The sequence below is a fragment of the Haliotis cracherodii genome, unplaced genomic scaffold (assembly GCF_022045235.1).
Source record: "Haliotis cracherodii isolate W230 unplaced genomic scaffold, xgHalCrac1.p SCAF_9, whole genome shotgun sequence".
Taxonomy (NCBI): Eukaryota; Metazoa; Mollusca; class Gastropoda; order Lepetellida; family Haliotidae; genus Haliotis; species Haliotis cracherodii.
In genome coordinates, this window is record NW_027266343.1 from 27,975,613 (window position 1) to 27,987,351 (window position 11,739).

An 11,739-nucleotide genomic window follows, 5' to 3' on the forward strand; every position below is an offset into this window, starting at 1 on the left:
TCTTGGCTAGGCAATGTGAGGTCTCAACATGGTGGACAACCAGCTGCATGGTGTACCTGGGGGAAGGTCTCATGGCTAGGCAATGTGAGGTCTCAACATGGTGGACAACCAACAGCATGGTGTACCTGGGGGAGGGTCTCATGGCTAGGCAATGTGAGGTCTCAACATGGTGGACAACCAGCTGCATGGTGTACCTGGGGGAAGGTCTCATGGCTAGGCAATGTGAGGTCTCAACATGGTGGACAACCAACAGCATGGTGTACCTGGGGGAAGGTCTCATGGCTAGGCAATGTGAGGTCTCAACATGGTGGACAACCAACAGCATGGTGTACCTGGGGGAAGGTCTCATGGCTAGGCAATGTGAGGTCTCAACATGCTTAGCACCATTGGCATCAAGGAATTATACTATCTCCTCAGTTTGTTTTAGATACAAATGGTTTCGGAATGTTTGAAATAATGTTCATGAATATAGTAATCAGCTGTGTAAATAAAGGTGAAAATCATTACTGGTTAGGTTGCTGTCTTTGATAGGCATTTAGAAGCTGGAAGAACATGAATAACAACTTCCTTTTTTCTTTATATCGACTGTTTGGAGCTACTTCTTGCCCCAGCATCAGGATAATGCTGAGTAAGCTGATAGTCTTAATTTATATATTCGTGATCATATGTTTACACAAGGTTGGATCAATATACAAAGATACAATACAACTGATTAATAGATGGAATAGGCATGTGAAGTATTACTGGGCATAGGCAGCTGACTATTGTGCACACTGGTTTACCTGGTTTCACTGGTGAGGATCAGCAGTCTCCAGGTGTCGCCCAGGTTGGAAAATGTGTAACTTCTGGATGAGGATGGAAGCAGATTGAAGCCAATCACAACCAGCTTTCATCACAACTCAGCTTTGAAAAGTTTTTCATTTCAAGTACTGGGGTTTTGTCCCAAGATATTATGTTACACAAAACAGCTATTAACTTCACAGAACTTAATAACATCGCATCTGTTACCATAACACAATAATAAGATCTGTTATGGCATCACAATAACCTCATCAATGGATCTAAAAGATCCTCAATTATCCATTGGCCCATTTCTGGTGTCCCCTGCCGTGATATTGCTGGAATATTGCTAAAAGGGGCGTAAAACCATACTCACTCAATTATCCATAGTATACTGAACAACAAAAGTTCCTGTGACATTGAATAAGAGTTAATGCAAAGTTATGTTTTTTACCAAATCTGAAACAATTTCAGTTTGCAACAGATGAAAGACTCCTGCAAGTGTTCAGATGGTTTAATTTGCCATTCTGACTTCAGAAAATTTATTTTTTCATAAAAAAACATGAACATGCCAAAATGTCAATTTACAAATCATTAGCGTGTGTGTCCACTTCTGGTTGCGATGCAAGCAACACATCTTCGTCTCATGGAATGGACCAGGCGTCACACAAAGTCCTGTGGGATATCTGTCCATATCTGCTGGAGCATGTTTCGAAGTTCCTGGAGTGTCTGTGGAACACGTGGTTGATGTCGAAGGCGCCGATCCATCTCATCCCACATGTGCTCGATTGGTGAGAGATCAGGGGAGCGAGCTGGCCAGGGGATGACATTCACCTTGTTTTGTTGAAGAGAATCCTGAACAAGTTGAGCAATATGAGGCCAGGCGTTGTCATGTTGAAAGGTAATGCCTGGGCCATGACAGTACCGCATAAACGGTAGAACAACAGGGCTGATGATCTCGTCGCCGTAGCGCTGTCCATTGAGATTTCCCTCTACCACTATCAAACGGGTCCTCTGTCTTGCTGTAATCCAACCCAATACCATAACGCTGCCTTCCCAGAACCGATCTTCTTCCATGACACAATGATTGACGTAACGTTCACCTTGACGTCGGTACACTTGAATCCGTCCATCGCTGTGGCTGAGGTGAAAACGAGACTCGTCAGTGAATAGAACTTGTCCCCACTGCACCACTGTAGACGTGCTTGACAGTGAATTCCTGTCAAAATGGGACCCATTCGTCTGTTGCCATAAACACCAAATGGTGTTTCTGTCGACGTTACATTGTCTTGCAACATCATGTTGACTCGATCCTGCTTCAAGCATACCAATGGCTTGCAGACGCTCATTTTCGGACAGGCGTGGCATTTCGTAATGTTGAATAATTGCGTAATTTTGTTGTTTTTCTGAATGGTTGTTGTTAGCACAATGCTAAACAATGCATACTGAATCCTGTTAATGCACATGTTTTTATACCCATTCTTGAAATGCATGGGGCTTGCATTAAGGTCAACTTCTGCATGGAATGCATGCTTTTCTGTAGCAGTTGCATTTTTGTGACTTGATTCCATACATGTACTACAATATTGAAAACCAAACTTTTAGTTGTTTGAAAAATAACACTAAAATATTGGTGTCACAGGAACTTTTGTTGTTGAGTATATTATATCTACTTCCTATTATAATATATCCCTGGACCCATATATCAATCATCTAAAGCATAACACAATAATATAGTATCTGTTACTTCACCATAACACAATGTAGTATCAATGGCTTAATGCAGTAATGTATTTCTTACTATTGCATAGCACAATAATGCATCTGTTACTGTAACATTTCACAGTAATGCATCTGTTACTATAACAACACAATAATGTAGTATCTGTTACTATTACATAACACAATAATGTAGTATATGTTACAATAACATAACAATAATACATCTGTTACTGTAACAAGTTACAGTAACCCATTGTTACTATAGCAACACAGTAATGAGGTATCTGTTACTATTACGTAACACTATGTAAAATCTGTTATGTTACCTTAACACAATAATGTATCTCTTACTATTGCATAACACAATAATGTATCTGTTACTTTTGCATAAGACAATAATGCATGTGTTACTATAACATAGAAATACTGCAGTATCTGTTACTATAGCATACACAATGTAGTATCTGTTACTAAAACATAGAAATACTGCATTATCTGTTACTATAGCATACACAATGTAGTATCTGTTACTAAAACATAGAAATAAGGATGTATATGTTACTATATCATAACACAATGTTGTATCTGTTACTTTTGCATAACACAATGCATATATTACTGTAACAACACAATAATGTATCTGTTACTATAGCATAACAATAATGTATTTTCTGTTACTACAGCATGACAATAGAGCTGTTAAAATAACATAACACAATAATGTCGTATCTGTTTCTATAGAATAACAATGTAGTATATGTTACTTCACACAACACAATACCATGGCAGTACACAATGTATGTGGTATCTGTCCCAGCATACAATGACTGGATCTGACAGCACCATGATGATCCAGTGTAGTATGTCTCCATTCTGTTCTGATAAGTACAGTGGCCCGTCACCATCACAGCTTCATTTGGAGTCAGGTTCAAATAACACAAACTCTAAAAATAGTCATCCAATCACATTTTGTCATGGAAACAAGCACCGATATCAGCAGTATTCAACGTGCCTTCTCAAATACAACTGTGGACTTCCCTCCCCTGCCTTAATACTCAGAAAATAATATCTTTACCTGCAGAGAATGAATACATACGTTTTCTCTTTCAGTCAAAGAAACTGTAGTCTGTGATTTCGAATGAGTATCTTTTGCCAAACTCACGTCTCTGGAAGAAAAGCATCAATTGATTCACTTTCCTGCTGTGTTATATGCCAAGTTATATGTTCAGGACAGAATTAGAAGTATTGATTTTGTAGTCATCATAGAGAACATTGTTTGACGGGGTGGATGGGTAGCCTTGTGCTAAACACATGGGCTGCTGATTATGCTGTGAGTCCTGGGTTTGATTCCCCACATGGTTACATGACACCTGATGATGTCTTTGTCCCAACCAAGATAATAGTGGTCAAGTCGTTACCATGGAATCACTGTTACATCCAGTCTGTCACATGTCCAAGCACAGTTATGTTAGATATATTACTATTTGACCGTTAGCTAGAAATGTATATGACTCTGACTTGACCAGCCATGACCTTGCCCTTGCAGGTACTGATGCAGTCGTCCTCCATGGTCGGCCTGGCATCTACACACCGCAACAGGCACAGGCCCTGCAGGTATGTGGAGCAGCAGGTCACAGTCTGTTCCTTCTGGCTGCTGTGTACAGGAAGACGATTTACCATAGGCCAATATCAGTCTTAATATTTGCCATCAGTAGCCTGGTTTCAGTGGAGGTTCTGAAATAAATTGATTGTTATGTTTTGATGCTTATGTCATATCAGAGAATCAGCTGGAAAAGAATTGTTGATATACCTCTGATGTTTCAGTTGGTAGAGAAATGTTGCTACATGTATGTGTGATGTTTCAGTTGGTAGAGAAATGTTGCTACATGTATGTGTGATGTTTCAGTTGGTAGAGAAATGTTGCTACATGTATGTGTGATGTTTCAGTTGGTAGAGAAATGTTGCTACATGTATGTGTGATGTTTCAGTTGGTAGAGAAATGTTGATACATGAACATGTGATGTTTCAGCTGATAGAGCTGACTCCAGGCTCGAATGTCTATGTTAGTCACGTCCAGATGACAATAGCAGAAAGGAAGGTGAAGGTTGAGGTCCGGTATGGTCAGCCTTTCCGTAACGCCTGTCCGTCTGCACGCTACCTGCTGGGCTTGTTCTACACCCGGCAAGAGTTGGCCAACAGCTCCCTGTCCGACACTCAGTACAGTAAATTCCGCGGGCTGGATAAAACAGTGATTGATGCCATCACAGGTGGGGATTTTCACTGCTGGTTAAGCTTTGATGTTCTGCTGCACGTGTCTGTTACTTCTGAAGGATTGGATTGTAAACAAGCAGATATATGATAAGGACAACATTTTCATTTTTACAAATGAGTCACCCTTAATTTACAAAGATAAAGAAAACAGAGAAAAGAATTGCTATATTTGATTAAAATATTCTTCTCAACATCTTTTAGTTTTATAACAAATCAATCCTGACAGCAGCATTTTTTTCATCCTGCTTCTCAGCATAGTGACGAAAAAAATCTAGCTAGAAATTAGATTAAGTCGTCCCTAGATTCAACACTCTCACCCACATTTATATTCTTGTTTTGTTGGCTCACAACTTTCACACACTCTCTAATTAGATGTGTGATAATGATTACAATGAATGACCCAATTCTATCTTGTTCTTTTCTAATATTGCTTTGATATTGTCAAATTGTGGTGTCTCCAAGTGACTGGTTGAAATGTGCCTCTGTTCATCCAGCAATGAATGGGTATGCGGTAGGATGAGATGGTAATCTGGCTGGTCCCCTTCCAGCACCTGACAGGCAGCTTGGGTTGTGTACTCCCCATGTTAATGGCGTGCAAACTGATCCCTTGACCGGGATAAAAATGGAGAGCTTTGTGAATGCTTTATGGTATTGATTTGGTGCATTATAAATATGCACATTTCTTTCTGTGACATTTCACATAGCATCTCTTCTGTGAGGTCACCTACATTTAATTATTAAATTGTATCCATGGCAAGTTCATGATTTGTAATTATGTTATTATGTCTGAAGGAAGGTTCTTCTTTGTTGCAGGCTTTTGTTTAAGTAGAAGTGAATGTCCCAAGGCTGAAATACGTGGAGTTTTAACACGGTCAATAACTAGTGCTCGATGTCAACTCAAACAAAAAATGATTGCAAGTTTGAAGAAGGACTCTTCTGTAGAGGCGGCCTGGACATTCTGAAGGTATTTTGGTACATGCATTGGTACATACACTTAGATTGGTAATTATATGGGTACACCTACTGGTACATGCAATGGTACACACACTGGTACTTAGATTGTTAATTATATGAGTTCATCTACTGGTACATGCATTGGTACACACACTGGTACTTAGATTGTCAATTATGTGGGTACACCCACTGGTACATGCATTGGTACATACACTGGTCCATGCATGGTATACACACTGGTACACCCACTGGTACATTCATGGTATACACACTGGTACTTAGATTGGTAATTATGTGGGTACACCCACTGGTACATACATGGTATACACACTGGTACTTAGATTGGTAATGATACGGGTACACCCACTGGTACATACATGGTACACTCACTGGTGCTTAGATTGGTAATTATGTGGGTACACCTACTGATACATGGATGGTATACACACTGGTACTTAGATTGGTAAGATACGGGTACATCCACTGGTAGATACATGGTACACTCACTGGTACTTAGATTGGTAATTATGTGGGTACACCCACTGGTGCATGCATGGTATACACACTGGTACTTAGATTGGTAATTATGTGGGTACACCTACTGGTACATACATGGTACACACACTGGTACTTAGATTGGTAATTATATGGGTACACCCACTGGTACATACATGGTACACACACTGGTACTTAGATTGGTAATTATGTGGGTACACCCACTGGTACATACATGGTATACACACTGGTACTTATATTGGTAATTATATGGGTACACCCACTGGTACATACATGGTACACACACTGGTACTTAGATTGGTAATTATGTGGGTACACCCACTGGTACATACATGGTACACACACTGGTACTTAGATTGGTAATTATATGGGTACACCCACTGGTTCAAGCATGGTACATACACTGGTACATGCATGGTACACACACTGTTATAAAATTGGTACATATATAGGTACATACATGGTACACCCACTGGTACATGCGTGGTACACACACTGTTATAAAATTGGTACATATATAGGTACATACATGGGTACACACTCTGGTCCATACATGAAGGCACATGTGTTAATGTACAAACCTGGGGAAATACATGAAGGCACATGCGTTATTGTACAAACCTGGGGAAATACATGAAGGCACATGCGTTATTGTACAAACCTGGGGAAATACATGAAGGCACATGCGTTATTGTACAAACCTGGGGAAATACATGAAGGCACATGCGTTAATGTACAAACCTGGGAAAATACATGAAGGCACATGCGTTAATGTACAAACCTGGGGAAATACATGAAGGCACATGCGTTATTGTACAAACCTGGGGAAATACATGAAGGCACATGTGTTAATGTACAAACCTGGGGAAATACATGAAGGCACATGCGTTAATGTACAAACCTGGGGAAATACATGAAGGCACATGCGTTATTGTACAAACCTGGGGAAATACATGAAGGCACATGCGTTAATGTACAAACCTGGGGAAATACATGAAGGCACATGCGTTATTGTACAAACCTGGGGAAATACATGAAGGCACATGCGTTAATGTACAAACCTGGGGAAATACATGAAGGCACATGCGTTAATGTACAAACCTGGGGAAATACATGAAGGCACATGCGTTAATGTACAAACCTGGGGAAATACATGAAAGCACATGCGTTAATGTACAAACCTGGGGAAATACATGAAGGCACATGCGTTATTGTACAAACCTGGGGAAATACATGAAGGCACATGCGTTAATGTACAAACCTGGGGAAATACATGAAGGCACATGCGTTAATGTACAAACCTGGGGAAATACATGAAGGTTCATCATGTGAAGGTTCCTGGTTAAAATTGATCTTCAGCAACCGATGTTTGTTGTAAGTGGTGACTATGCTTTTCGTAAAAGGCAGTTAAAGGGATCGGGTGGTCAGACTCGCTAAGTAGGATGATGAATGTCATTGTATCCCAATTGTGTAGATTGATGCTCATTATGTCAATCACTGGATTGTCTGCTCCAGACATGAATATATACAGACCGCCGTCTTAAGCTGAAATATTTCTGAGTGCGGCGTTAAACAACAAACAAACAAACGTGAAGGTACATACTTGGTTACAAACATGAGTGAGTGAGTGAGTATGGTTTTACGCCGCTTTTAGCAATATTCCAGCAATATCACAGCGGGGGACACCAGAAATGGGCTTCACACATTGTACCTATGTCAGGAATCGAACCTGGGTCTTCTGCGTGACGAGCAAACGCTTTAACCACTAGGCCACCCGACCGCCCCAGTTACAAACATGAGGGTATATTAGGTTTGGAATATGTGTAAATATTTATGTGTATATAAGTCATATTTTTTGTGTTAATTGATATAAATGTACTGACTGATTTCAGATTGCATGTCAATAAATAAGATAAAATGAAATAACAAACATCTTTATTTTATTCATTTATTAATTCATTTATATCAGTATGGGATGATTTGGACATCAAGACGAGATGCCTGGGAACCGAATCCCACATAAACAGTCAGGCTACCTTACCCTACCCCAGCAGACCCACTGCAAGTACCATTCAGGATAGAGAACTAGTACAATTCCAGAATTGCAACTTTGTTCTTACTTCATTTCCATGTGTTTTGAGGTTTTCGTTACTGAAGCAAGCTCTAGATGACTGTTACTAAGTTGGAAGCATGTTTGGTAATAATGTTTTTCTATGAAAGTTTGTCACCATGTCTGTGACACCGACTTCAACTGACAATGTTTCTGTTTCAGGATTCTGTCTCATGTTAAGGCACCAGTCACTGGAGGATGTGAAGAATGCCTTGCGATCGTCCATTACATCATCTTTGCATTCAATCAGAGGAAGAGGAATGGATTTGTTCCTTCGTGGACCATCACAGCAAAACAATGTACTTCATCGTGGACCATCACAGAAAAACAATGTACTTCATCATTGACCATCACAGCAAACACTGTACTTCATCATTGACCATTACAGCAAAACAATGTACTTCATCATGGACCATCACAGCAAACACTGTACTTCATCATTGACCATCACAGCAAAACAATGTACTTCATCATGGACCATCACAGCAAAACACTGTACTTCATCATTGACCATCACAGAAAAACAATGTGCCCCACGATGGACTATCACAGCAAAACAATGTACTTCATCGTGGACCATCACAGCAGAACGATGTGTCCCACTGTGGACTATAAAAGAAAACATTGTATTTTATTGTGGACCATCACAGCAAAACACTGTACTTCATCATTGACCATCACAGAAAAACAATGTGCCCCACGATGGACTATCACAGCAAAACAATGTACTTCATCGTGGACCATCACAGCAGAACGATGTGTCCCACTGTGGACTATAAAAGAAAACATTGTATTTTATTGTGGACCATCAAAGCAGAACATTGTATTTTATTGTGGTCCATCAGAGCAGAACAGTGTGCCCCACTGTGGACCATCACAGCAGAATAATGTGCCCCTCTGTGGACCATAACAGCTGAACATTGTATTTTATTGTGGTCCGTCACAGTAGAACAATGTGCCCCACTCTGGACCATCACAGCTGACCATTGTATTTTATTGTGGTCCATCACAGCAGAATAATGTGCCCCATCGTGGACTATCACAGCTGAACATTGTATTTTATTGTGGTCCATCACAGCAGAACAATGTGCCCCACTGTGGACCATCACAGCAGAACAATGTGCCCCACTGTGGACCATCACAGCAGAACAATGTGCCCCACTGTGGACCATCACAGCAGAACAATGTGCCCCACTGTGGACCATCACAGCAGAACAATGTGCCCCACTGTGGACCATCACAGCAAAACAGTGTGCCCCATTGTGGACCATCACAGCAAAACAATGTGCCCCACTGTGGACCATCACAGCAGAACAATGTACCCCACTGTGGACCATCACAGCAGAACAATGTGCACCACTGTGGACCATCACAGCAGAACAATGTGCACCACTGTGGACCATCACAGCAGAACAATGTGCACCACTGTGGACCATCACAGCAGAACAATGTGCACCACTGTGGACCATCACAGCAGAACAATGTGCACCACTGTGGACCATCACAGCAGAACATTGTGCACCACTGTGGACCATCACAGCAGAACAATGTGCCCCACTGTGGACCATCACAGCAGAACAGTGTGCACCACTGTGGACCATCACAGCAGAACAATGTGCCCCACTGTGGACCATCACAGCAGAACAGTGTGCCCCACTGTGGACCATCACAGCAGAACAATGTGCCCTACTGTGGACCATCACAGCAGAAAAATGTGCCCCACTGTGGACCATCACAGCAGAACAATGTGCCCCACTGTGGACCATCACAGCAGAACAATGTGCCCAAATGTGGACCATCACAGCAGAACAATGTGCCCCACTGTGGACCATCACAGCAAAACAGTGTGCCCCACTGTGGACCATCACAGCAGAACAGTGTGCCCCATTGTGGACCATCCTGTATAACTCCAGGGCTTGCATTTCAATAAACCTATGCTAATTCCTGTTTGCTAACTCTATCGTAATCAATGTGAGTGGCCGCCATGTTGTTGATATCGCCAACCCAACATTGAGGCTGGTTTGTAACTCGCATTCTGATTGGTGCATTAGACTGAGTAGCGTAGCAAATCAAATTGGATCCAGGGGTTAGTGTAGGTTTACCTAAATGCCAGCCCAGGAGGTACAGAGGATGGGACTGTCACAGCACAACAAACAATGTGCCCTTACAGGTGGACCATGGCAAATGACCTTGGAACTGAGGTCAAATATATTATCATATTTGGCCATCCTTTCTTTGTTATATAGTTTACTCATGTATAACAGATGCGGGTCAGCATATTAATGGAGACAAAATTAATTGCAAACTGTCTTGAAGGATAAGATGTTTATTTTCAGTATGAAAAAAGATTTTGCTTCTGTCAGAACAGTAGATCATTTCTTTTATGTGTTATGATTCAAAACTAGAATTGATCTGTTGATATTTAAATGTTTGAGCACTGATATATTGATGTATTTTATATCTTTCCTATTTTGATCAACACAAGATATCGGTAACGGTTGATCCGTACAGTGTCACATGTAGACTGTTAATCAAGTGAAAATATTTCAGAAGAATAAAGCACACCATGTGTTTATGTCAGCTGAATCCAATGTCTGTCATCCAGCATCCACAGCCACTGACAATCTTCCACATGGTGTCCCTGCCTGGTGTCCATCAAAGGGGAATTCCCATCTGACTGAAACATTGCTGCTACCTGGCATTTCATCCTGCCCACAGTTAGTCGTCTTTGGATTTTGAAAGTTGTATCACTTTCATAAATTGATTTGTTAATATCTGTTTCTAGATGCCAGATTATTAAGAATTATGTAAAGGTTTAGGTGTGCATGTCGCATGCAACACTACCAAGGATGATGTCAATACACATGGCACATGGGCCGTGTTGTCCTGAAGACGTGCATGGTGGAAACACTACCAGGGATGATGTCAATACACATGGCCGATATCGTGTTACGATTGGAAATGTGTTGCCACCTGTTGTTGCCTCATTCCCGCTCGGATCATTCCAATGGCTTCATGACGCTGTGCAGCTGTCAATCTTTGCATGATTTGCTTGTGACATGCTTGTGTCTGCGCCTGAGAAGTTTTGAATTTTTGAATGACCACAGATCATGCTTTCCAAAGTGACAGCGAATTTTGAGTTGCACATGCTGTGTACAGCTGCACAGGATGCACGTGCAGTAACACATTGCACGTCCATAGGCCCCATCAATGACGTCATATCGCATGGCACGTGCATGAGCGTTTGAATGTTATTGTGACCTGATCGGCAGCGCCTCCCCTGTCTGAATACATTATCTCCTCGTTATAGAGCCCTGAAGGCAACACCTCCCCTGTCGTATGAGCCATGAAGACAACACCTCCCAGATAATAGAGCCCTGAAGACA

At 41.3% G+C, this 11,739-nt stretch overlaps 1 protein-coding gene across 1 annotated transcript in view; it reads left to right on the forward strand.

The window, feature by feature from the left end:
• The window catches only part of LOC139452669 (uncharacterized), a 48,333-nt gene extending 38,729 nt beyond the window's left edge, over positions 1-9,604 (forward strand). Inside the window, exons 5-8 of the mRNA XM_071234212.1 lie at positions 4,049-4,116; positions 4,532-4,769; positions 5,587-5,737; positions 8,516-9,604. Coding sequence (XP_071090313.1) covers positions 4,049-4,116; positions 4,532-4,769; positions 5,587-5,735 — 455 coding nt within the window. The 3' untranslated portion in view covers positions 5,736-5,737; positions 8,516-9,604. The remainder of the gene's footprint in view (positions 1-4,048; positions 4,117-4,531; positions 4,770-5,586; positions 5,738-8,515) is intronic.
• The last annotated feature ends 2,135 nt before the right edge of the window (positions 9,605-11,739 follow it).